The sequence below is a fragment of the Pseudophryne corroboree genome, chromosome 2 (genome assembly GCF_028390025.1).
Source record: "Pseudophryne corroboree isolate aPseCor3 chromosome 2, aPseCor3.hap2, whole genome shotgun sequence".
Classification (NCBI taxonomy): domain Eukaryota; kingdom Metazoa; phylum Chordata; class Amphibia; order Anura; family Myobatrachidae; genus Pseudophryne; species Pseudophryne corroboree.
In genome coordinates this window covers 152,618,706-152,646,381 of record NC_086445.1, presented here as the reverse complement: position 1 = coordinate 152,646,381, position 27,676 = coordinate 152,618,706, and the positions used below count along the sequence as shown (strand labels likewise).

At 44.3% G+C, this 27,676-nt stretch overlaps 1 protein-coding gene across 5 annotated transcripts in view; it reads left to right on the top strand.

Annotated features, from left to right (window-relative positions):
• The window catches only part of SUPT20H (SPT20 homolog, SAGA complex component), a 179,133-nt gene that overhangs the window by 144,688 nt on the left and 6,769 nt on the right, over window positions 1-27,676 (top strand). For 3 of the 5 annotated variants that reach the window (XM_063951846.1, XM_063951848.1, XM_063951845.1), the window contains 4 exons: window positions 3,413-3,567; window positions 13,571-13,626; window positions 14,717-14,851; window positions 21,511-21,616. In XM_063951846.1, coding sequence (XP_063807916.1) covers window positions 3,413-3,567; window positions 13,571-13,626; window positions 14,717-14,851; window positions 21,511-21,616 — 452 coding nt within the window. The remainder of the gene's footprint in view (window positions 1-3,412; window positions 3,568-13,570; window positions 13,627-14,716; window positions 14,852-21,510; window positions 21,617-27,676) is intronic. The other 2 variants (XM_063951849.1, XM_063951847.1) reach the window with 1 other exon arrangement.

The following is a 27,676-nucleotide window of genomic DNA, read 5'->3' as shown; positions in this document are numbered from 1 at the left end:
GGCAGAAAGTCATATCAAAACTCTGTCAGCTTTGTATGTTCCTGGCGTAAACAATGTGGTAGCAGATTTCCTCAGCAGATAAGAAGGGCTACCAGGAGAATGGGAATTGAATGACATAGTGTTCCAAGAAATTATGCAGAGGTTCGGATGACCCCAAGTGGACCTAATGGGCACGCATGTCAATACAAAGGTACCTCTCTTTTTCTCCCGATATCATCTCCCAGGAACAGGAGGGATAGGTGTCTTCTCCCTACCATGGAGGTTCAAGCTGGCATATGTATTCCCGCCGTTTCCAATGATTACCTGTATTCTGAAGAAAATCAGGGAAGAGAAGGCACAAGTCATAAAAGTTCTTCCCTATTGGCCGAAAAGAGTCTGGTTTCCTTCAGTACTGAGGATGGCGGTACAGGAACCTTGGACGTTGCCTCTGAGGAGGGATCTGTTACTCCAGGGTCCATTGTTGCATCCAAATCTGCAGCAGCACCATTTGACGGTGTGGAAATTAAATGGCAATTACTGAGGAAGAAGGGCCTGTCCAAGCAGGTCATTAATCTGTTGATTCAGGCAAGAAAGAAAGTATCATCTGCTATTTATTATAGATTCTGGAGAACCTTCATTTTCTGGTCTAAATCAAGATTTGACGCTCAAAAAGCAGATACGTCTCAAGTCTTACAATTCTTGTTTGATGGCTTTGAAAAGGGGCTGGCAGTATCTACTATCAAAGTTCAGATAGCAGCTCTTAGTGTCAGAAGAGGATTTGGTGAAAAAGTTCTGTCAGGCAATAAAGAGGATATGACCTCGAATTAGATCAGTTCTTGCGCCATGGGACCTGAATCTGGTATTGAATGCTATAATGATGCCTCCTTTTGAACCATTACAAGAAATCTCAGTAAAGTTGTTAACATGGAAAGTAGTTTTTCTGGTAGCCATCAAGTCAGCCAGAAGAGTTGGTGAATTACAGGCTGTGTGTTCAGAGGAGCCTTACCTGAATTTCTTCCCAGATAGAGTTGTTCTTAGAACCAATCCAAATTTTCTACCTAAAGTAATGTCAGTTTCATTTGAATCAGGACATTGTGTTGCCATCTTTTTATCCACCGCCACAGAACGAAGAGGAAGGATGGATGCATAATTTAGATTTAGTCAGAACTATCTTGATTTATTTGGAGAGAGTTAAAGAATTTCGGAGGACAAAGCATCTGTTTGTGCTACATTCAGGAGCAAAGAAGGGTGAGACACCCACTAAGCAAACCATTTCTAGATGGATTAGAGAACTCCTAACGTTTGTATATGAGGAAAGTGGTCGTGGAGTTCTGGAAGAACTAAAGGCACACTCTACCAGGGCTATAGCAACTTCGTGGGCTAAGAAGGCTTGAGTGTCAACAAAGGACATATGTGCAGCAGCTACCTGGTCATCGATACATATGTTCTCTAGTCATTATGAATTGGATGACGCCCACTTTGGGAAACATGTCCTTGAGGGGGCATTATAATGAATAATTATTGGTATTCAGCATCAGACCAAGGTTTTTGGCGTATTTTGTTACCCTCCCTATATTGAGCGTTGGTATATCTACCAGAGTAATGGCTGCCATGAAGTAGCGCAGGAGAAAAAAGCAAATTATGCTTACCGATAATTTCATTTCTTCAAGATACTTCATGACAACCTATTATATTCCCTCCCTTAGTAATTTTTTTCATAGAATCTGATTATAAGGAGACACTCAAAAGACTAAGGAGTAAGGGGAGGAGTGGCACTATATACCCAGAGTGGGCGGTCCTTAGCTATGAAAAAACTACCTGTCTAATATTAGGAGGATGGGATACAATCCCAGAGTAATGGCTGCCATGAAGTATCTTGAAGAAATGAAATTATCTGTAAGTATAATTTGCTTTATTCGTACAGTTAGAATGCATTACCTTTTTTGTCCAAAAATATTGTAACTTATGTTATCATTATTTAGATTTACTTTACACTTTTGAAAATAACAGTTTTTTTCTTAAATGTATGCAATATCTAATATTTTTATAGAATTTAATTAAGAATTGCTATCAGTGTACTTTACCTGGTACTTTTAATATGGGTTTGTAACTATCCAGAGCGTGTACGATGTTCTATAATGCATGTTACACTAGCAACAATCACTAGTACTTATGTAAAAGCTGTGTAATGGGCCCTCCAGACACTGCGATATGCCGCCGAGCTGCCCGACTGCCGATACGGCAGACGGGCGACCCGGTGACGGGGGGAGTGAAGTTCCTTCACTCCCCCTGTCACCCGGCTCCGTAGAAGTGCAGGCAAATATGGACGATCTCGTCCATATTGGCCTGCATGCACAGCCGACAGGGCACCAGCGATGAACGATGCGCGGGGCCGCGCATCGTTTATCGCTGGTGCCTCCACACTGACAGATATGAACGTTATCTCGTTCATTAATGAACGAGATTGTTCATATCTTGCAGTGTTATCGCCCAGTGTGTAGGGTGCATAAAGGCCCATATAGACGGGCCGATGCGTGGAGAGATGTGTGCTGAGCGAACCGCTCAGCACACATCTCTCCCGCCGCTCAGCACAGCGCGATCTGTGCTGAGCGAGCGGGGGGCCGCTCACTTCACCCAGCGGGTGAAGTGAGCGACCCGCTAGATTGGCCTGCACGGCAGGCCAATCTAGCAGCAGCGATTGCGATGCGCAGGGCTGCGCATCGCTATCTCTGTAAGGGGTACACACGGAGCGATCAGGCTTATATTCTAAGCAATCTAGTCAGATTTCTTAGAATATCGCTCCGTGAGTACCCCCCTTAAGCCTTGCAGAAAAAATGTTCTTGATAAAAGACTAATCCTGGTGAATTCCTTTCCCTATTCACAACGGGCTTTATCCAAGAAACCTATTGTAAGACCCTGCAGGAAGCCTTCCAAACTTGGTCACATACTGTATTTGACAGTTATGTTTGAGTTGGACCACACACTATTATGTTTAGACCTGTGTAGGGATATAGTTATTTGAAAGGAGAAAGTTATTTAAATATATTTGAAATGCCTCTTAACGAGAACATAAAATTACAGTGAAAACAAATTCATAATATCTTCTACATCTCAGTACTTTGAAATTATACCTTTCTTTGTAACATCATTAACCACATGGTTCATAGAAATTTCAATATTTTTTGGTCTGCGGATTGATACTCAATATTTAGATCTAGAATCTAGCAAGAACAGCTCTTTATACCAAATGTCCAGCACAAGGAAGAGAGATTTACATCAGTAAATACACTTCTACTGTAGTATGTAGTACACAAGACTACACATTATAAATGGCATGGTAAAAAATTAGATGATCTGTCAAACAGACTTTGATTTTAGTAAAGGAAATCTGGAGTTCTGTTGCAATTAATGTACTTTCTTTCCTGTTCCACAGTGGCGCACAGGCTTTGATGAGTGGCTCCAATGCCATGTTGGGGTGTAGTTCTGGTGCCATAACTCCTGCAGGGATAAATCTGAGTGGCATTTTACCATCAGGAAGCCTGGTGCCAGGCACAATGCCGGCTGCCATGCAGTCTGCCTCTCAGGCAGGTTAGTATGACTTTTGGTGGCGGTTTGGTGATATAATTGTGCTTAAAATTAAAGAAAAAAAAAAAAGATCACATTTATTACATACCTTTTGGGCACTGATTATTTTTTTTAAACTTTTTTTGTAGCAGTAAATAAAGTTATTGAAATACTGGACTTTTTAAACAAAAGTTCTTTGAGAGGTAAACTGGCACTAAGGTAAATTTACTAAAGTGACTTTACATACGACACATAGTTAAAAATAAGTCTTACATTAAATATTTCTGGTCAGTTAATATTACTTTGGTCAATTAAAATGAAACATCCAAATCTTTAATGTATTTTAAAATATGTAAAATTCTGTCATTATTATTCTTAATTTTGAATTTATCCATAAAAAAAGAAGCCTTTTAGACCATGCTGTAGCAGCACAAGATGTAAATTGCATTAAGTGTTGTCTGCCACCAGTTTTGAGAACTTGCAATGTTGTTCTTAGTAAAAAAAAATTAACAGTGTACTTAGACTTCTTTGTCAATTCTGACTTGAAAAAAAATAAGATTTTACACCTACCGGTAAATCTATTTCTCGTAGTCCGTAGAGGATGCTGGGACTCCGTAAGGACCATGGGGTATAGACGGGCTCCGCAGGAGACATGGGCACTTTAAGAAAGACTTTGACTCTGGGTGTGCACTGGCTCCTCCCTCTATGCCCCTCCTCCAGACCTCAGTTAGAGAAACTGTGCCCAGAGGAGATGGACAGTACGAGGAAAGGATTCTAGTTAATCCAAGGGCAAGATTCATACCAGCCACACCAATCACACCGTATAACTTGTGATAAACCACCCAGTTAACAGTATGAACAAACAACATAGTCCCAGTCCAAACCGATGAAACTATAACATAACCCTTATTAAAGCAATAACTATATACAAGTCTTGCAGGAGAAGTCTGCACTTGGGACGGGCGCCCAGCATCCTCTACGGACTACGAGAAATAGATTTACCGGTAGGTGTAAAATCTAATTTTCTCTAACGTCCTAGAGCATAGGTTCTCAAACTCGGTCCTCAGGACCCCACACAGTGCATGTTTTGCAGGTAACCCAGCAGATGCACAGGTGTATTAATTACTCACTGACACATTTTAAAAGGTCTACAGGTGGAGCTAATTATTTCACTTGTGATTCTGTGAGGAGACCTGCAAAACATGCACTGTGTGGGGTCCTGAGGACCGAGTTTGAGAACCTGTGTCCTAGAGGATGCTGGAGACTCCGTAAGGACCATGGGGATTATACCAAAGCTCCCAAACGGGCGGGAGAGTGCGGATGGCTCTGCAGCACCGATTGAGCAAACAGGAGGTCCTCCTCAGCCAGGGTTTCAAACTTATAGAACTTTGCAAAGGTGTTTGAACCCGACCAAGTCGCTGCTCGGCACAACTGTAAAGCCGAGACCCCTCGGGCAGCCACCCAAGAAGAGCCCACCTTCCTAGTGGAATGGGCCTTAACCGATTTTGGTAACGGCAATCCTGCCGTAGAATGCGCCTGCTGAATCGTGGTACAGATCCAGCGAGCAATAGTCTGCTGAAAAGCCGGAGCGCCAACCTTGTTGGCTGCATACAGGACAAACAGTGCTTCTGTCTTCCTGACCCTAGCTGTTCTGGCCACATAAATCTTCAAAGCCCTGACCACATCCAAGGACTCGGAATCCTCCAAGTCACGCGTAGCCACAGGCACAACAATAGGTTGGTTCATATGAAAAGATGAGACCACCTTAGGAAGGAACGGAGGACGAGTCCTCAATTCCGCCCTATCCACATGAAAAACCAGATAGGGGCTTTTATGTGACAAAGCCGCTAGTTCCGAAACTCTCCTTGCTGAAGCTAAGGCTAACAACATGACCACCTTCCAAGTGAGGTACTTCAACTCCACCGTGTTGAGAGGTTCAAACCAATGTGACTTAAGGAAACTTAACACCACATTAAGGTCCCAAGGCGCCACCGGAGGCACAAACGGGGGCTGAATATGCAGTACTCCCTTCACAAAAGTCTGTACTTCAGGAAGAGAAGCCAATTCTTTTTGAAAGAAAATGGATAAGGCCGAAATTTGAACCCTTATGGACCCTAATTTTAGGCCCAAATTCACTCCAGTCTGAAGGAAGTGAAGGAGACGGCCCAAATGGAACTCCTCCGTAGGAGAATTCCTGGCCTCACACCAAGAAACATATTTTCTCCATATGCGGTGATAATGTTTCGATGTCACGTCCTTCCTAGCCTTGATCAGGGTAGGAATGACCTCATCCGGAATACCTTTTTCCGCTAGGATCCGGCGTTCAACTGCCATGCCGTCAAACGCAGCCGCGGTAAGTCTTGGAACAGACAGGGCCCCTGTTGCAGCAGGTCCTGCCGTAGAGTAAAAGGCCACGGATCTTCTGTGAGCAACTCCTGCAGATCTGGATACCAAGTCCTTCGTGGCCAATCCGGAGCCACGAGGATTGCTCTCACTACTCTTTGTCTTATTATTCTCAACACCTTGGGTATGAGAGGAAGAGGAGGAAACACATAGACCGACCTGAACACCCAAGGTGTCACCAGGGCGTCTACCGCTACCGCCTGAGGGTCTCTTGATCTGGCGCAATACCGCTTTAACTTTTTGTTGAGACGGGACGCCATCATGTCTATTTGGGGCAGTCCCCACTGACCCACGATCTGTGCGAAGACTTCCTGATGAAGTCCCCACTCTCCCGGATGCAGGTCGTGTCTGCTGAGGAAGTCTGCTTCCCAGTTGTCCACTCCCGGAATGAACACTGCTGACAGTGCGCTTACATGACCTTCCGTCCAGCGAAGAATTCTGGTGGCTTCTGCCATTGCCACCCTGCTCCTTGTGCCGCCTTGGCAGTTTACCTGAGCTACTGCTGTGACATTGTCCGACTGAATCAGGACTGGCTTGTCGCGAAGCAATGCCTCTGCTTGACGTAGGGCGTTGTATATGGCCCTCAATTCCAGAACGTTGATGTGAAGACAAGTCTCTAGACTTGACAATTTCTTCCCAGTGTGACTGCTTCCCAACCTCGGAGGCTCGCGTCCGTGGTCACCAGGATCCAGTCCTGAATGCCGAACCTGCGGCCCTCTAGGAGGTGAGCACTGTGCAGCCACCACAGGAGAGATACCCTGGCTCTGGGAGACAGAACGATCCTTTGATGCATTTGTAGATGAGACCCGGACCACTTGTCCAGTAGGTCCCATTGAAAAGTCCTCGCATGGAACCTGCCGAAGGGGATGGCCTCGTAAGACGCCACCATCTTCCCCAGGACACGTGTGCAGTGATGCACTGAAACCGTCTTTGGCTTTAATAGGTTCATGACCAGAGCCATGAGCTCCTGAGCCTTTTACATCAGAAGAAAAACCTTTTTCTGGTCTGTGTCCAGAATCAGGCCCAAAAAGGTCAGACGCGTTGTAGGAACCAGCTGCGACTTCGGAATATAGAGAATCCAGCCGTGTTGCTGTAACGTCCTCACAGACAGTGAAACGCTGTCCAGTAACTTCTCTCGAGATCTCGCCTTTATGAGGAGATCGTCCAAGTATGGGATAATTGTGACACCCTGCTTGCGCAGGAGCACCATCCTCTCAGCCATTACCTTGGTAAAAATCCTCGGGGCCGTAGAAAGCCCAAACGGCAACGTCTGAAATTGGTAATGACAGTCCTGTACCGCAAATCTCAGGAACGCCTGATGAGGAGGGAATATCGGAACATGAAGGTATGCATCCTTTATGTCCAGGGAAACCATCCACCCCCCCCCCCCCCCCCCCCCCCCCCCCCCCCCAGCGATGACCGCTCTGAGCGATTCCATCTTGAACTTGAACCTTTTTAAGTACAGGTTCAGGGATTTTAAATTCAAAATGGGTCTGACCGAACCGTCCAGTTTCGGGACCACAAACAGGGTTGAGTAATACCCCTTCCCTTGTTGCAGTAGGGGAACCTTGATTATCACCTGCTGAAGACACAATTTTTGAATTGCATTTAACACGAACTCCCTCTCTGAAGGAGAAGCTGGTAGGGCCGATTTGAAAAACCGGCGAGGAGGCACCTCTTCGAATTCCAGCTTGTATCCCCGGGAAACAATCTCTATTGCCCAGGGATCCACCTGTGAGTGGACCCAGATGTGGCTGAAAAATCGAAGACGTGCCCCCACTTGAGCTGACTCCCCCAGGGAAGCCCCAGCGTCATGCGGTGGATTTTGCAGATGCAGGGGAGGACTTCTGCTCCTGGGAACTAGCTGTGTGCAGCTTTTTTCCCCTGCCTTTACCTCTGGCAAGAAAGGACGAACCCCGTACCTTTTTGTTTTTATTGGAACGAAAGGACTGCATTTGGTAATGCAGCGCCTTCTTAGGTTGCGGGGGAACATAAGGCAAAAAATTAGATTTACCTGCTGTAGCAGTAGAGACAAGGTCCGAGAGGCCTTCACCAAACAACTCCTCCCCCTTGTAAGGCAACGACTCCATATGTTGCTTTGAGTCGGCATCCCCCATCCACTGCCGGGTCCACAAGAGTCGCCTAGCAGAAATAGACATAGCATTTATTCTGGAGCTTAGTAAACAAATGTCTCTTTGAGCATCCCTCATATATAACGCAGCATCCTTGATATGCCCTAGGGTCATTAAAATGGTATCCTTATCTAGGGTCTCAATCTCCGTAGATAAGGAATCTGTCCATGCTGCGACAGCACTACAAACCCAGGCCGATGCCATAGCCGGTCTAATAATAGTACCAGAATGTGTGTAAATGTACTTCATGGTAACTTCCTGCTTACGATCAGCAGGATCCTTGAGGGTAGCCGTATCCTGGGATGGCAGAGCTACCTTCTTTGATAAGCGTGTCAACGCCTTGTCGACTTTAGGCGAAGATTCCCATCGTATCCTGTCCTTTTGTGGAAAGGGATACGCCATAAGAATCCTTTTGGGAACTTGTAGTCTCCTGTCTGGAGATTCCCAAGCCTTTTCGCACAATTCGCTTAGCTCGTATGAGGACGGAAAGGTGACCTCAGGTTTTTTCTCTTTATACATGTGTACACTCGTGTCAGGGACAGGGGGTTCCTCCGTGATATGCAAAACCTCTTTAATAGCAATAATCATGTAACGAATACCCTTAGCCACTTTTGGCTGTAACTTTGCATCCTCATAGTCGACACTGGAATCTGAATCCGTGTCGGTATCTGTGTCAGTGATCTGGGATAATGTGCGCTTTTGAGACCAGGAAGGTCCCGGTACCACTGGGACAGGCACGGTCTGACTACCTGACTGTTCCCTAGCCTCAGCTTTGTCTAATCTCTTATGTAATAAATTTACATTAGCATTCAAGACATTCCACATATCCATCCAGTCCGGTGTCGGCGTTGCCGACGGCGACCTGACAATCATGCACTCCCCCTCCTCCTTAGGTGAGCCTTCATCGTCAAACATGTCGACACACGCGTACCGACACACCACACACACAGGAAATCTCTTTTCTGAAGACAGGTTCCCCTTTTAGGCCCTTTGGAGAGACAGAGAGAGAGTATGCCAGCACACACCCCAGCGCTATATGACCCAGGAAAAAACACAGAATGTTTACCCAGTAGCGCTTATATATATATATATATATATATATATATATATATATATATGCGCGCCAATTATGTGCGCCCCCCCCTCTACTTTAAAACCCTCTTTCACTGTGTGTCAAGCAGGGGAGAGTCCGGGGAGCTTCCTCTCAGCGGTGCTGTGGAGAAAAAATGGCGCTGGTGAGTGCTGAGGGAGAAGCCTCGCCCCCTCGGCGGCGGGCTTCTGTCCCGCTCAAAATATGTAAAACATTGCGGGGGCTCTTTAATATACATGTACAGTGCCCACCTGTACATGTATATAGTTCATTTTGCCATAGGAGAGGTTTATATTGCTGCCCAGGGCGCCCCCCCTGCGCCCTGCACCCTTACAGTGACCGGAGTATGTGAGGTGTATGGGAGCAATGGCGCACAGCTGCAGTGCTGTGCGTTACCTCAGTGAAGCTCACGAAGTCTTCTGCCGCCTTTGAAGCCTTCTTTCTTCTTTTTTCCGGCTCTGTGAGGAGGACGGTGGCGGCACGGCTCCGGGATGAACGCCCAGGACGAACCTGTGTTCCAATCCCTCTGGAGCTAATGGTGTCCAGTAGCCTAAGGAGCAGAGCCTATCATTTAAGTAGGTCTGCTCCTCTCTCCTCAGTCCCTCGATGCAGGGAGTCTGTTGCCAGCAGTGCTCCCTGAAAATAAAAAACCTAACAAAGATACTTTCTTAGCAGGAGACTCAGGAGAGCTCCCTGCAGTGCACCCATCCTCCTCTGGGCACAGTCTCGAACTGAGGTCTGGAGGAGGGGCATAGAGGGAGGAGCCAGTGCACACCCAGAGTCAAAGTCTTTCTTAAAGTGCCCATGTCTCCTGCGGAGCCAGTCTATACCCCAGGGTCCTTACGGAGTCCCAGCATCCTCTAGGACGTTAGAGAAATATATATATATATATATATATATATATACATATATATATATCTATATATATATGCATCATATACATAGCCATAAGGACATGATATTTGGAATTATGACATTTTGGGGTGCTATTTGTGAAGTGTTTTGTGATAATCAAGACTTACCTGGTAATTTATTTTCTCTATCATCCATAAGGGATACTGGGGTTCACTTAGTACAATAGGGTATAGATGGAGTCCAAAGGAGCCGGTGCACATAAAACTTCTTCAACAGGGTGTGCTGGCTCCTCCCCTCTATGCCTCCTCCCACAGCCCAGTTTAGAAAAATGTGCCCTCAGGAGAGGATGCACACTCTGGAACTCCAGAGGATTTTTTTCTTCAGTTTCATTTAAAGTTCTTTTTTGTTCAGGTATTGCTGTTTGGGCAACAACATACCTGCACCATGGGAATTGGAGGGGGGGCGGGAATACGGACTTCATTCGGTGCCTTGCTCCATCCCCACTGACATGACACCCATCCACACGCCCGCAACACGCCCCTGATTATAGCCTGAAGGTCGTCTGATGGACGTTCCAATTGGATCTCCTGAACAAGTGGTCAGGCTCACACCTGCAGATGCATTAGATCATACGTCTGTCAACACGGACCAGGACCTCGCTGATGTGGTGGTTGCAGTCTTCCCGTTTGTTGGAGGGACGACGATTCGGAATCCAGAAGTGGACCCTTCTCACAACGGATCCGAGCCTGAGAGGATGGGGAGCGATCACCCAAGGGGCTCAGTTCCAGGGCAAATGGTCAAGCCACTAAGCCGCTCTTCCCATAAACATCCTGGAACTCCGGGCGATCTTCAACGCTTTGCTCCAGGCTTCACACCTGCTGGTCACGCCATCCAGATTCAGTTAGTCAACTCCACGGCTGTGGCGTACGTAAATCGTCATGGTGGTACAAAGAGCAGAGCCTGCATGCGGGAGGTGTCCAAGATACTCCTCTGGGCAGAAAAGTACGCTATGGCAATATTAGCCATATTCATTCCAGGTGTGGACAACTGGGAGGCGGATTTCCTCAGTCGTCACAACCTTCATCTGGGGAGTGGGGCCTCCACCCACAGGTGTTTCAGCAGATCATGGGCCAGTGGGGTTGTCAGCAGATAGACAAGATGGCGTCTCAGCTCAACAAGAAGATCCGGCGGTATTGTGCCAGATCCAGGGACCCTCATGTGGCAGTGGATGCCCCAACGATGCCCTGGTCTTATCAGCTAGTGTACCTGTTTCCTCCAATTCCGTTACTCCCACTGGTTCTCAAGAAGCTCCGGAAAGGAAGGAGTGCAGGCGATTCAGATAGCCCCGGATTGGCCTCGGCGAGCGCGGTACGCAGACCTTCTAGCTATGTCAGGAGAAGACCCCTGGCCTCTGCCGCTGAGAAGGGATCTTCTTCAGCAAGGTCCATTTGTCTATCCAGACTAACGGCGGCTTCGTTTGATGGCATATGGCGTTTGAGCTGAGTATTTTAGCTAGGAAGGGTATTCCGAACAAAGTCGTGGCGACCATGATTCAGGCTAGGAAACCGGTAACTTCCAAACATTACCATCATATCTGGAAAAGATATGTGTCTTGGTGTGAGGATCGTCCCTGTTCTCCTGTGGAGTTCAAATTGGGCCGTTTTCTATGGTTTTTACAGGCTGGCGTGGATAAGGGTCTACGCCTTGTCTCCCTTAAGGTTCAGGTTTCGGCTTTGTCCATTTTCTTCCAGAAGAAATCGACAGGATTACCGGAAGTTCAGACCTTTTTACAAGGTGTGCTTAACATACAGCCTCCTTTCATGCTGCTCACAGCACCTTGGGATCTTACCATGGTTCTGAATTTTTTACAGTATTCCTGGTTTGAGCTTTTGATGACGATAGAAGAGAATTTCCTTACCTGGAAAACGGTGAAGCTTCTGGCCTTGGCCTCAGCCAGACGTGTCTCGGAATTGGGGGCCTTTTCTTGCAAGAGCCCCTATTTATTTTTCTACGAGGATAGAGCAGAGCTCAGGACTCGACAGCAGTTTCTGCCAAAGGTGGTCTCTGCGTTCCATTTGAATCAACCGATTGTGGTTCCAGCTCAGTCTGATTTTCCAGCGTCATTGGACTTAGTAAGGGCCTTGAAGATATATCTTCAGAGGACTGCTTGGGTTAGGAAGACAGAGTCCCATTTTTTGCTGTGTGATGCTCAGAAAAAGGGGTTCCCTGCTTCTAAGCAGTCGATTGCTCGCAGGATTCGGCTGACTATCCAACATTCCTATTCTTTGGCTGCCTTACCTGTTCCACAGTCTATCTGAGCCCACTCAACAAAATCAGTGGGTTCATCCTGGGCGGCTGCCCGCTGAGTCTTGGCCTTGCAATTATGCTGTGCTGCTACTTGGTCTGGGAAGAATACGTTTGTCAAGTTTTACAGATTTGATACCCAGGCAGGTGGTGCTGCAGTCGTCTCACCACATTCCCGCCCATTCTGGAAGCTTTGGGACGTCCCCAATGTACTAAGTGAACCCCAGTATCCCTTATGGATGATAGAGAAAATAGGATTTTAATTATCTACCGGTAAATCCTTTTCTCTGAGTCCATAAGGGATACTGGGCGCCCACCTCTGTGGTTCGTCGCTCTGCAGGTGGTATTTGGCTTTCTCCTGTGTGACAGTTATTGAAATCAGCAGTTGTTGTTTTCTGTTTAACCAGCCGTTGCTGGTCGGTTTGTGTTGGTGTGTGCTGGTTTGTTAGTATCACCACCTGTTGTCTTGTTATGTTCCTCCTCTCAAGTACTGTATGTCATTCTCCTTCAAGCACAGTTTTACCTAGACTGGGCTGTGGGAGGAGGCATAGAGGGGAGGAGCCAGCACACCCTGTTGAAGAAGTTTTATGTGCACCGGCTCCTTTGGAGCCCATCTATACCCCATTGTACTAAGTGAACCCCAGTATCCCGTATGGACTCCGAGAAAAGGATTTACCGGCAGGTATTTAAAATCCTATTCATTTATTTTTGGGTGTGAGTTGGAACTCCTCTAAAATGGTTTTCTAAATAAACAATTACCTAGTTAAAATATTATTATTATTATTATTATTATTTTCACATTATTATCATTTTAAAATATTTAACTTAAAATGCTAACCCTGATAAAACTATCATGGTTGCATTTTAAGTTAAATATTTTAAAATGATAATAATGTGAAATTATGTTAACAGTAATTCCTTGCATAATCTAATCCTAAAGGCGTGTAGATACACGCACTGAAAAATATTGCTTGTCAAAACCTAGTTCAGGTTGTAAAAAAGCATTAAGTAATCAAATTCAAAGCTTCTCAGCAGCATAGTGTAAAGTGTTAACAAAGCATTGTTTTATTTATTGGACAATGTGCATTGTTAAAAGCTTTATGTTAACACTATATGTGCATGAGGCCTAATTATTTTTCATTTGCTCACTGTGTCCAATCCTGTTATTTTCTAAAGCTATAGATTTTTGTTAGTTGCTCTGTTGTATTTTTTAAACAAAAACAAAAAAACTTGTCTTCAACAGGTTCTCCCTTTGGTATAAAAAATACTTCCAGTTTGAGACCTTTAAACCTGCTACAGGTAATTATGGCCAAGCTTTCTGTAAACTCTATGAGACACAACAAAAAAAATAAAAAGAAGAATATTTTGAAAGTTTATATATCAGATTGTTTTAATGCGTTGGGTGTGCATATTTTGTTATAATATGTTTAATTTACTGGTAGAATTGTATTTCTAAGAAAGACTGCAACTGTAGTCCATTAACTCAAACAAGTGGCTGTCAAACCTGCAAGCCTATATTTTGTTAGCCATGATTTATTTAGGTGAAATAAATTATATAATGCTAATCTCATGCAAAAATTGAATATATACCGTTAAGTAAAAGAATGGGCTGTTTTTATCATTGAGAGAAGTAGAAGCATTACCAGAATTACTTAATCATTTTGTAATTTTATTTATGTTCCGTCTTGTTTTAATCAGACCTTTGAGCAACAAAACCACATTCATGTACTTACCTGGCACTTTGGTTGTATGAGATCCTTTGGAGATAAGCCTTTACTATAGCTGGTGCCCCACTTACACAAACAAGGACCATTGATAACTATGCCCCCCACAATGAATGATTCTTACTAAAACTGTAGTATCTAAAGGAAAATGTTTAACTAGAACACTTGTGCAGTTACCCATCCTTCGGGTATCTATGTGCAGAATATTTTATTATAATCCTGTCTAACTTGATTTAAATTATGGAGGCAAATGTTTTATTTGCTAAGCACCATATTTGCCTATATGTTTCATTGGGTTGGTATTATGAGACCGACGTTTGGGATCCCGGAGGTCGTCAACGTACCAGCCCCGCAATCCTGGTCTCCAGATTGCCGGCGGAGGGGGCGAGCGCAACGAATAGCTCCTGTTAGTCAGCATTCCGACTGGCTTTCTCCCGCTCGGGATTCTGGCGTCGGCATGGTGACTGGTGGTCTCCCGACCTCCATTCACATAACCTCATCCCATCTCATTACAATGTAGGAATGGTTAAATGTCGAAACAATAACTTTCACTGCTGGGAAAAGCAGTAGGTATGGTAAAACATGGTTGTACTGTGCTCTTTCACCACATAATCGCACTCTTATGAAATACTTATTTTTGAATTTGGATGTCCTCTATGAAACAGCTTCCTGGTGCTTCACTCATATTCAACCCAATGCAGCAACAACAGCCTCAGCTATCCCAGTATTCACCTCAGCAGTCCCAACAGACAGCGACTTCCAGTCCGCAGCAACAAGACCAGCTGGGACTGTTACCATCGGTAAGAATGATCTATTGTATTGGGACGGCTTCAGTGTCAGTTCGGCACTTCCACCGTATTTAGAATTCTTTATAATAACTTCCCATTTACACAATGACAAATCCTCTTAGCCATTCCATTATAAATTACTAGAAGATGATAAAGCAAAGGTTATTACAGGGAGTGTTGATCCTTATGACACCATTAATATGCTTAAAGTGTTTATTTTGGCTGCTCCTTCAGTAGCTATCATTGATTCAAAAACAAAGGGGGTGATGTATCAAACGTTCTAAAGAGGACATGTGTAAAAGTTGCCCATAGTTTCTAGCTACCATTTATCAAGTGCATTCTATAAAATGATAGCTAGAACCTGATTGGTTGCTATTGGGCAGCATGGTTAGACGGCTTGATAATCTCCACAGACTTTTTTAGTTACTTGTATCTTATGTGACAAATTCTCATGTCTCTCTATTTTATTTTCTGTAAGAATCATGTTGCAATGTTTACACCAATGCACGACCTACTACGGGGGGTGTGAAGACTTGCTACACTCAAAGGGAGAAGTTGGGTGGTTTATTTGCCAAGAGCAGATTATGTCTACAGTGCTCCCACCTGTGAACGGAAAGTTGGAAAATAAGAATTAATTTTACAGGACACAATTATTTGGGCGATATAATGGGGTGCAGAAGGAGCACTCTATTTCCAGCTTTGTAGAAAGACGTATAGCCCTTATCTTTCAGCAAAACTACTTGTATTCTCCACCACCTCCCGGGTGATGGAGATTGTGTCTCATCCTCTTACTTGTAATGGGACGTATCTTTACAGCTTTCAGTCACTCTTCAGTGGGAAGGATAACATCTAGACACATCAACCAATGTAATAATACCCTTCAAACGCGTAGACTGTCCCGATGTCCTCTAACCCTCATTATTATTATAAAGCAGGATAATACAAATAGGACAGATGTGTCCCCCATACACCTAGCCTTCATATGCCATACAGCTCATGACTAAGCCGCACTGCATGGTGTCACGTAGCAAAGCAACTTTTTCTTTAAATTTTCATCTTACTTGTACCAAAGACACAGCAAAATGCCACTCATCGTGTACTGGAGATGCAGGACTGCGACTTATACCACACAGGAATTAGTTTTAAACGTCTTCAAAGTTACGGATGAAGCGCATCGGAATTTGACATAAGAAACATCCACAGCTGCTGCATCGTAGCGCTTCGTACACAGATTCAAACTCGGTCGCACTGATGTACAAATATGTCACATCAATTTGTCACCACCTGTTTCTCTAGCATCCATAAGGGATATTGGGGACACATTAGTACGATGGCTATGGACAGGGTACAAAGGAGCCAGTGCACTTTAAATTTCTTCTAGTGGGTGTGCTGGTTCCTCCCCTCTATGTCCCCTCCCACAGGCAGTTTATAAAAAAGTGCCCTCAGGAGAGGATGCACATCTCTGGAGCTCCAGAGAGATTTCTTCAATTTATTTGAAACTTTATTATTTTCAGTATGCTGTTTGGGCAACAGCATACCTGCGCCATGGGAGTTAGGGGGGGCGGTCACTGGCCTTGTGAGGTGCAGAGCCGCTTCCCCGCTGCAGGACCACCGTTCTAAAGGGCTGTTTGTTTAGCGGGGCGTGACGCCTTTGCTGCCGCAGCATGCCGCACACCCCTAACACTGCCTAAAGGTGATCGTCGGTGGTGAGTACACACCGGGGGCCCGGTAGGGGGGGTCCCCCAGTTCATGGTGCGGCAAAAGCGTGGGTGAGGCATATGGGTCCCTCCTGGGGGGGGACCCGCTGTAGCCCCTGCATGACACTGGCTGACATTAGCTGTACTTAACATTTATGTGACACTACAGCGCATTTAGGAGACATAGCCAGTATAAATATGTAACAGTAGCTCTGGCACCATTATGGGGGGCGGAGCTATATCAGAGCAGGCTCAGCAGCATTTTGGCACCTTCCTCTGCATAAGCAGCAGCCTCACACAGCTCCTCCGGTCTGTCACACGCTGGATCACTGGTACAGGGTGTTTGAGTAGGGGGAGAGCCGCTATTTGTGCACAGTATTCCTCTAGGGGAATCCTAGTTAGAAACCGTTTAACTGAGATATCTATATAAAAACGCTGACAGCATCACTGGGGCTCTGCAGCGTTGGTGTGCTGGGTTCCTCTCGTACTCTTTGTCTCCTCTCGCATGCAATAGGGCAGGCTTGTTTGTAACTCAGAACAAGAAAACAATTGGTGAGTGCGCTGTCAACGGCAGCCTGTATAGGGATGGTTAGTCCCTAAAAGGTAAGTACAGGACAGAAATAGATACTGGCGCCGGCTGGATCTCAAAATAAGGAACGGATACAGATTTATCAATAAAAAATTAATCATACATTTATTAAAATTAATCTAAAAATAGGACATATGTATTGTCAGGAGGGTAATCAGTAATAGAAGTTGAGAGTCTCTCAAATTATCATAAGACCACTTATGTTTCCATTAAGGCAGTATGCACTGGTAATCTGGCTAGGACTCAGTCCTCCAAGGTATCCTCATAAAATTTCAGATATAGATATTACCATGGTCTCAGAAAGAAGTCCTCTTGGTTCTCAATTACAGATCGAGGTCCAATAGCAGCAGGGGAATATGCAGAGACTCCAGATGGATAATGTTGGTAGGGATCCTAGAGGATTTAAAGTCCACAGAATTGCCAGATGTTTCAAGATAGCAGGTGCAGTGCCCGTGGTCAGAAAGAAAAAGGGCTCAACGCGTTTCGCTGGTCTTGGTCACCGCCAGCTTCCTCAGGAGCATATGAGGAAGCTGGCGGTGACCAAGATCAGCGAAACGCGTTGAGCCCTTTTTCTTTCTGACCACGGGCACTGCACCTGCTATCTTGAAATAGGATCCCTACTAACATTATTATTTTTCATTACTATCTGCATGGCATTTAGAGTGTTGTGTATAACACATTGACAACTACACATATTAATTGCTTAATATCATTTGAGACCTTTAAATATAGACTGTTCAAAATAACAGTCTGTATTGCATTATAATAAAAGTTTATAAGTTCTAGCAGATAAGTGTCATTAAATTATATATATGAATGTTACATCATTACATACTGTAAATCAATCAGTAAGAGACACTGTTAATTATATCCACTTAAAACATAGCCTGTATTGTGTTCAGATAAGGGCAACTATTAAGGTTGCAGGTTCAATACAACATTTGTCAGAACTATAACAACCTATAAATTAAATCATTAATAGAATCATTATATAACTGCAGCTGATCTAAAGAAGGCATATATCTCTTTGTTAGTGTACTCAACAGCCTTTATTGCCATAGTTACAATCACTATATTTAATTTGTACTTATAACTGACTGGCAACAAAAGTGTGGGAATTTAAATATTATTATAAAGAGACATGACACCCTTTAGACATTATTTTAATCTTTAATCACCATTTTCATATTTCTTTCACAACTTTTTCTCTCTTTATTTCTTCACTTCGCTCAAACTTCTTTCAACAGTTGACATCACAAGTTATAAGCCGTACAGGCTGCTAAATGGAGTATTTGTGTGTATACTTGTTTTTAAATGAAAATTAATAAAAGTGTGTTTTAATTATCAATAGTATTTAGGGGACGGAGTGCACCCACTTGAATCCAATTCCCTTCTCTTCCTTATTTGACCTAACATTATAGCGATGTCAACATTGTGTTGATATGATGCCCATGTTGATATTCTGGATGTCAACATTTAGACCACTCCCAAACACTCCCATGTCTGGATTTTCTAACCTTTTCTATTGTATGAGTGTAATTGCTGATAAGTGCTAAGTGGGCATATTGTTTGAAAGAGCGGATTACCCTCTATGGTGCCAGGATGCGCAAAGTTGTGCACATTAAGTGCCCTCACCCATCTGCCGACCCTGCTATTTATGCTTTTTTTGGGTTTATATTGTCTAGTGAATGCCAGATAGTAATCACTAATGGGCTACATCATTTGATTGAGGGGACTCTTCTCTTACAAATATGGGTGCACCGAGTCTCTTGAAGCCAGAATGGGGGAATAAATGTACACTGAGACACTGCATATGCCTACTTGTTTTTACAATTCCTGGGGAATAATCTGGCAATACCTTAAAATGCATTTGTAATAGACAGATAAGGTGTTTAATGTAGTAGTGTGTTTTTTTTATTTTTTATTTTATTTACTGCCCATAAAAAATAATTGCTGTATATAACTAGATATCCAGGTAGGATCATCTATAAAAATGCAGAACTGCCCTGGTTACCTACACCTTTCGCTGTAATAGGGCTGCAAGAGGTCAAGTCAGCCTGATCTTGCTTACGTTTCATGAGCAGTGGTGTCTATGGTGAATTGAACTGGGAAGGCCAAACATCAGTGAAGGAGAGGAGTGGGCAGAAACACATACTCAAAGACCATGATCTCCATGTATCCACTAGTGCACAGGTTCTCAAACTCGGTCCTCAGGACCCCACACGGTGCATGTTTTGCAGGTCTCCTCACAGAATCACAAGTGACATAATTAGCTCCACCTGTGGACCTTTTAAAATGTGTCAGTGAGTAATTAATACACCTGTGCACTTGCTGGGTTACCTGCAAAACATGCACTGTGTGGGGTCCTGAGGACCGAGTTTGAGAACCACTGCACTAGTGCAAATCAGAAAGCAGCTGCAGATAAAATGACTACACATTTCAAAGTAGCCAGTTTCATCAAAAGGGTCCAACAAGAAGTCCAGAGGAGGAAATCTAAGTAGAACACAGTGCACAAATGCTCATACATTTGTGTGTTCAAAGATCACAGGCAGCGGGCTACCGAGCAGTGGAGGAAGTGGATGTGCTCGGATAAATAATTTTTATCCAAGTTAACAAATGGATGAGTGCATATGTGCTAAGGAAGTGTAGTGCTAAGAGCTTGTTCCCAGAAGTGAATACTTTGGGTCGATCTGTAGTGTTTGGCTGCACTCAGACCATTTAGAGAGCAACAATGTCAGTGCTAATCTCCACCTAATGGTACAGAGTGATCATTTTTATACCATGCTGCAGAATTTCAGTGATAACAGGAGGGATGTCTTCCAGGATCACAATGCCCCCATCCACAGAACACATGTCTTATAATGGCGTTCTCAGACGCCATGTGAGTCCCATCTAACATTTACGTGTTATTTTGAAGCGATGCCATCTACAACCAAGCATTGGATGAATAATGTGGGGAACATACTAGAATGACACATTGACCGATTTTGTAACAATTTTGGTATACATACACACTAATGATAGCACAATATGTCTATACAGAAGAATCATTAAATATGCCTGCCTACTTTTCATGTTGTTTGCAATGGATCCTCCTCCGTCCAACATAACATGCGGTTGTTTGGTCATGTGAGTGATAGCTCTGTATAGTATATCACATCTGCCCTGTAGCACATGGGTTTGTTGCCGACACGGTGGAGCTCATTGGCTTCCACAATTTGTCTATCTGCAGTAGAGTAAACCAAATACTTTCTTAAAACTAGAATGATGCCACACTAGAAACAGTGGTATCGGGCACAACAAAATAACAAAACAATTGTTTCCAATGTCATACCTGTTTCACGTGCATTTTTAGTAGTGTTAAACCAGTAAAATATATGTAAATATCAAGCCAGTGAGGGAGGTGCGAGTGTATCTGAATTGATGCATGTCCGCTTAACTCTACAGTACTCAAGAAGGTGGATTAGAAATTACATGTAAAAACAGCAGAAAATTGGGAATCCTCTAATGTTGCCTTTCATTTTTTGCTACCATATTACTGTTAATAAATATGGAGATTATATATTTATATATATATATATATATATATATATATATATATATATATAAAATTATAGTAGCACCTGTAGCATTGAAGGTTTTGGCCGGTAGCGCTGTGAAGACGAGGCCGGGGGGCAGCATGTCAGTGGCTGTGAGCCAGATGATGCCCTATGCAACACTGAACATTCCCTTATCTTCAAAAGGGTACATTAAGTTTAAGTTCACCTCCAAAAAAAAAAATGTTTTGCTATCAGCCCCCAGAGTAGCAGAACTGTGGTGATAGCAGGCCAGGAGTACTCACTGCTTTTGCACCTCCGATGCTCTACCTGTACCAGAAACAGTGGTGCAAACAGAACTTATGGTACTTCATAATCCAGGTGCTGATTGCAGAGGCATGACTTTAATCATATCCTGTATTTGGAAGTAAGCACAGCTGTTTACATCTCAGTTGTTGATGCAGGAAGAGCTTTTGGGTCTAGCACCAACATCAACAAGACCTCCAAGCCTGGGACAACCAGTCCTGCTAGATGGCAGAATTGGCGCAGCAGGACAAAAACGACTTGTGGATGGTATATCTCATAATGGGGCAGATGTATTTAACCTGGAGAAGGCATAAGGAAATGATAAACCAGTGATCTCTGCAAGGTGATAAAGGCACCAGCCAATCAGATCCTAACTGTTAATTTACATATTGGAGCTGATTGGCTGGTGCCTTTATCACCTTGCAGAGATCACTGGTTTATCACTTCCTTATGCATTCTCCATGTTAATACATCTGCCCCAATGCTTGATATTGCAAAAGGAGATAAGTAAACCAAATACAAATAATCTTTGTTTACTTTTAGGGAATGGAGCAAGGATCGAACAGTCAGGAGCAAACATTATCTTCACAGCAAGCAGCTGTCATTAACTTGACAGGAGTAGGTGGTTTCATGCCTCAGCAGGCAGCTGGTATGTATATATGTGGTCAGTTTCCCCCATACATCCTTCTCAACACATCAGCTCATTATCAGTCCTAACTCAACAGTCATGCAGCAGAAGTGGCAATCCACTGCTCTTATGAGGGGTCGCCTGCTTGTTTCGAGGGAATGTCCATAAGTCTTTCCCAATGTAATCCTCAGGATGCACAGCTCTGAGTCTCCTCAAAGTTCTGCGGCATTTTATCGGACTCCTCTCAGATCTGGACTAGTGGTGGTAGTGGGAAAAGGTTGTTGTAGCAGATTTACAGTGTTGTAGTGACAATAATGAAGCTTTTATGGAATGAAACACTATATTTTAAATGGGCTTTAATCGAGAAAAAACACTTATTGGGATTCTATACAGAATTTTACTCGGACATTATTTTATCAGTGTGGGAGCTAAGTGGGGGTTTTTTATTGTCAAGCATCTATGGATTTTATCTCTAATTGGCCATGTTTATTAATAAAAGCAAATATCCAGTGATACCGGCATTCTGTTAAGATTACTTTTCTCAATTTTAGTCCACATTTATGGGAAAATAAATCTAACTTCGTAAAAATGGTAATTTTCTCTTTTAAGGCTTTTGGCCCCATACATTAAAAATCTATTGGGGCAATGTCCCAAACCCCCGACAAATGGGTTCTGGTATCGGGAATATTACACGTTTAAAAATCCTCATTTTCCAAGTCTGACCAAAAACGACCGGGGATCAGCAAATCAAGCAATTTTAACGTTTCATTTCCCCCTATTCTGAGTCAGATCGCTGATCATCGCTGGCCAGTGGCTCAGTGGTTCGGCACATTGGGGAAACGGACAGCCTGATGTATGGGGACCATTAACTTTCATTTAAAAAAATATTTTTCTCCCTGGGCAGGAAAGAAGGGGTAAATTACAGCAGGCTTCCATAAAGTTGGAATGTATAAAAAAAAACCCAACAACTTCCTTTTAGTTAAAAGAACCAAAAAAAAAAGTTCATATTCTACGGAGACTACACCCAGGCTCTGTATTAGAAATGAACAAAACTAAGATCAGACACTAATTATACGTTCAGTGTTTTATCAGATGGGAATTGTACAGTTACTAATTGAAAAGGCGCCTTGTAGAACATTTAGAGCTTCTTCCCAAGTGTGGATGTTTCACAGAACCAGTGTTGGCTGTACGCAGAGATGAGTTTTATTTAAGTTGAGGTTAAAACCACTGAATAATACTTTTTAGTATTGCTTCATTAGTCAGATTTTCATGCAACAGATATTCTGTAGTATGTGTTAGTTTAGCTTCTATGAGGTGCATTACTGACATGTCTGATAAGTTATGATATGACGAGCTAGAACATGCAGGATTTTGTGAGGCTGGATGCAGTCCAAGTACTAGCTGTTTTTAAATGGCCATTCAATGAAAACTGAAGGCTGGTCAGATATGGAAAGGCATCTAATTGGGACATTAACTTGTTGTTTAAGAAATAAATCTCCTATGGTACATGTGCAATATGTATGTTATGTCTATTTTTCCCATTCAGGACTCTCATTGGTGATTTGGGGGACTCTTTCCCATGGCAGTTTTCCAACTGATGGGACATTCGCCCACCATCTAACACCAAAAGCAGATGCTTCTTTTTCTCCATTCTTCCATTACTTGTTTCTGAACTCTCATCAATGATTCGGGAGACAGACGCATCATATACGCTTAACCTACCATCATACCTCACTGCTTGTGCCCAATCCCGTCCGATCTTGGAAGCTAAACCGTAAACAGAGGGCCGGGGCAGTACCTGGTGGCCGACTACCAGGGAAGACTTGGTGTAGTAGGTTGCAAACCTTGGAACAACTCCAGTCTAAAATTGAAAGCAGAATCACACTTTTTCTTGTATCTGATCTCTGGTACTCCAGGTGCCCCACTAATCATTGAATATTAGTTATACTCACGGGGCTTCTCACCACCGGGCATTTCCCAATTATTAGGGATCAGATATTTTGGACTAATTTGAGTCCTACTGCCAACCGCCTTTTTAACTTTAACACTAATTTGTGTTGTGCAATATGTATGTTATGTCTATGACCCATAGGAGATTTATTTCTTAACGACTTTATTAAAAGTTACATTTTACTTTCTTTACCAAGTTTTCGAAATTATTAATTTCAAGAGTACACCCACAAAGAAGTCTAATTTCTTTTTCTTGCCAATTGCTGTACAGTCAGCAATTACTGACTTCAGGGTGTACCACCAGTTCAATTTAATATGGCATTCTGCCTAGGTATTTAAAATATACTGGTACTCATTAAAATAAGAATTTACTTACCGATAATTCTATTTCTCGGAGTCCGTAGTGGATGCTGGGGTTCCTGAAAGGACCATGGGGAATAGCGGCTCCGCAGGAGACAGGGCACAAAAGTAAAGCTTTTCCGATCAGGTGGTGTGCACTGGCTCCTCCCCCTATGACCCTCCTCCAGACTCCAGTTAGGTACTGTGCCCGGACGAGCGTACACAATAAGGGAGGAATTTTGAATCCCGGGTAAGACTCATACCAGCCACACCAATCACACCGTACAACTTGTGATCTAAACCCAGTTAACAGTATGATAACAAAAGGAGCCTCTGAAAGACGGCTTCCTACAACAATAACCCGATTTTTGTAACAATAACTATGTACAAGTATTGCAGAATAATCCGCACTTGGGATGGGCGCCCAGCATCCACTACGGACTCCGAGAAATAGAATTATCGGTAAGTAAATTCTTATTTTCTCTATCGTCCTAGTGGATGCTGGGGTTCCTGAAAGGACCATGGGGATTATACCAAAGCTCCCAAACGGGCGGGAGAGTGCGGATGACTCTGCAGCACCGAATGAGAGAACTCCAGGTCCTCTTTTTGCCAGGGTATCAAATTTGTAGAATTTTACAAACGTGTTCTCCCCCGACCACGTAGCTGCTCGGCAGAGTTGTAATGCCGAGACCCCTCGGGCAGCCGCCCAAGATGAGCCCACCTTCCTTGTGGAATGGGCATTTACATATTTTTTGCTGTGGCAAGCCTGCCACAGAATGTGCAAGCTGAATTGTACTACAAATCCAACGAGCAATAGTCTGCTTAGAAGCAGGAGCACCCAGCTTGTTGGGTGCATACAGGATAAACAGCAAGTCAGATTTCCTGACTCCAGCCGACCTGGAAACTATATTTTCAGGGCCCTGACAACATCCAGCAACTTGGAGTCCTCCAAGTCCCTAGTAGCCGCAGGTACCACAATAAGCTGGTTCAGGTGAAACGCTGACACCACCTTAGGGAGAAACTGGGGACGAGTCCACAGCTTTGCTCTGTCCGAATGGACAATCAGATATGGCTTTGTGAGATAAAGCCGCCAATTCTGACACTCGCCTGGCCGAGGCCAGGACCAACAGCATGGTCGCTTTCCATGTGAGATATATCAAATCCACAGATTTGAGTTGTTTAAACCAATGTGATTTTAGGAATCCCAAACTACGTTGAGATCGCCCAGTGCCACTGGAGACATCAAAAGGGGGTTGTATATGCAGTACTCCCTTAACAACTTCTGGACTTCAGGAACTGAAGCCAATTTCTTTCTGGAAGAAAATCGACCGGTCGAAATTTGAACCTTAATGGACCCCAATTTGAGACCCATATACACTCCTGTTTGCAGGAAATGTAGGAATTAACCTAGTTGAAATTCTTCCGTGGAGCCTTCCTGGCCTCACACCATGGAACACATTTTCACCTAAGCAGTGATAATGTTGTGCGGTCACCTCCTTCCTGGCTCTGACCAGGGTAGGGATGACCTCTTCCGGAATGCCTTTTTCCCTTAGGATCCGGCGTTCACCCGTCAACGCGGCTGCGGTAAGTCATGGAACAGACATGATTCTTGCTGAATCAAGATCCTATCTCTTGAAGTTCCGGGTACCAAGTTCTTCTTGGCCAAACCGGAGCCACGAGTATAGTTCTTACTCCTCTCCTTCCTATCATTCTCCATACACTGGGTATGAAAGGCAGAGGAGGGAACACATACACCGACTGGTACACCCACGGTGTTACCAGAGCGTCCCAGCTATTGCCTGAGGGTCTCTAGACCTGGCGCTTCATGTGGGACGCCATCATAACCACCTTTGGTCTTTCCCAACGGTTTACAAACATGTGGAAACTTCCAGATGAAGTTCCCACTTTTCCGGGTGGAATTCATTCATGCTGAGGAAATCTTCCTAGTTGTCCACTCCCGGAATGAACACTGCTGACAGTGTTATCACATGATTTTTCGCCCAGCGAAGAATCCTTGCTGTCATTGCCCTCCTGCTTCTTGTGCCGCCCCGTCTGTTTACGTGGGCGACTGCCATGATGATGTCCTACTGGATCAGCACCGGTTGACTTTGAAGCAGAGGTCTTCCTAGGCTCAGAGCATCGTAAATTGCCCTTAGCTCCAGTATATTCATGTGGAGAGAAATCTCCAGACTTGACCACACTTCCTTGGAAATTTCTTCCCTGTGTGACTGTTCCCCAGCCTCTCAGACTGGCATCCGTGGTCACCAGAACACAGTCCTGAATGCTGAATGTGCTGCCCTCTAGAAGATGAGCACTCTGCAGCCCCCACAGAAGAGACACCCTTGTCCTTGGAGACAGGGTTATCCGCTGATGCATCTGAAGATGCGATCCGGACCATTCGTCCCGCAAATCCCCCTGAAAAGTTTTTGCGTGAGATCTGCCGAATGGAATCGCTTCGTAAGAAGCCACCATTTTTCCCAGGACTCCTGTGCATTGATGCACTGATACTTGGCCTGGTTTTAGGAGGTTTCTGACTAGGTCGGATAACTCCCTGGCTTTCCCCTCCAGGAGAAATACCTCTTTCTGGACTATGCCCAGAATCATTCCTAGGAACAGCAGACGTATCATCGGAAAACAGCTGCGATTTTTGGAATATTTAGAATCCACTCGTGCTGTCGTAGAACTACTTTAGATAGTTCTTTTCCGACCTCCAACTGTTCTCTGGAAACTTGCCCCTTTCAGGATATCGTCCAAGTAAGGGATAATTAAGATGCCTTTCTTCTTTTAAGAATCATCTTTTCGGCCATTACCTTGGTAAAGGCCCGGGGTGCCGTGGATAATTCAACGGCAGCGTCTGAAACTGATATTGACAGTTCTGTATCACGAACCAGAGGTACCCTTGTTGAGAAGGGCAAATTTGGACATGGAGGTAATCCTTGATGTCCAGGGACACCATATAGTCCCCTTTTTTCCGGTTCTCTATCACTGCTCTGAGTGACTCCATCTTGATTTGAACCTTTTTATGTAAGTGTTCAAAGATTTCAGATTTAGACTATGTCTCACCAAGCCGTCTGGCTTCAGTACCACAATATAGTGTGGAAGACTAATACCCTTTTCCTTGTTGTAGGAGGGGTACTTTGATTATCACCTGCTGGAAATACAGCTTGTGAATTTTTTCCCAATACTGCCTCCCTGTCGGAGAGAGCCGTTGGTAAAGCAGGCTTCAGGAACCTGCGAGGAAAAAATGTCTCGACTCTCCAATCTGTACCCCTGGGATAATACTTGTACGATCTAGGGGTCAACTTGCGAGTGATCCCACTGCGCGCTGAGACTCTTGAGACTACCCCCCCACCTCACCTGAGTCCGCTTGCACGGCCCCAGCGTCACGCTGAGGACTTGGCAGACGCGGTGGAGGGCTTCTTTTCCTGGGAAGGGGCTGCCTGCTGCAGTCTACTTCCCTTTCCTCTATGTCTGGGCAGATATGACTGGCCTTTTGCCCGCTTGCCCACATGGGAAACGGAAGGATTGAGGCTGAAAAGACAGTGTCTTTTTCTGCTGAGATGTAACTTGGGGTAAAAAGGTTGGATTTCCCAGCTGTAGCCGTGGCCCCCAGGTCCGATGGACCGACCCCAAATAACTCCTTCCCTTTATACGGCAATACTTCCATGTGCCGTATGGGATCTGTATCACCTGACCACTGTCGTGTCCATGACATCTTCTGGGAGATATGGACAACGCACTTATCTTGATGCCAGAGTGCAAATATCCCTCTGTGCATCTCGCATACATATA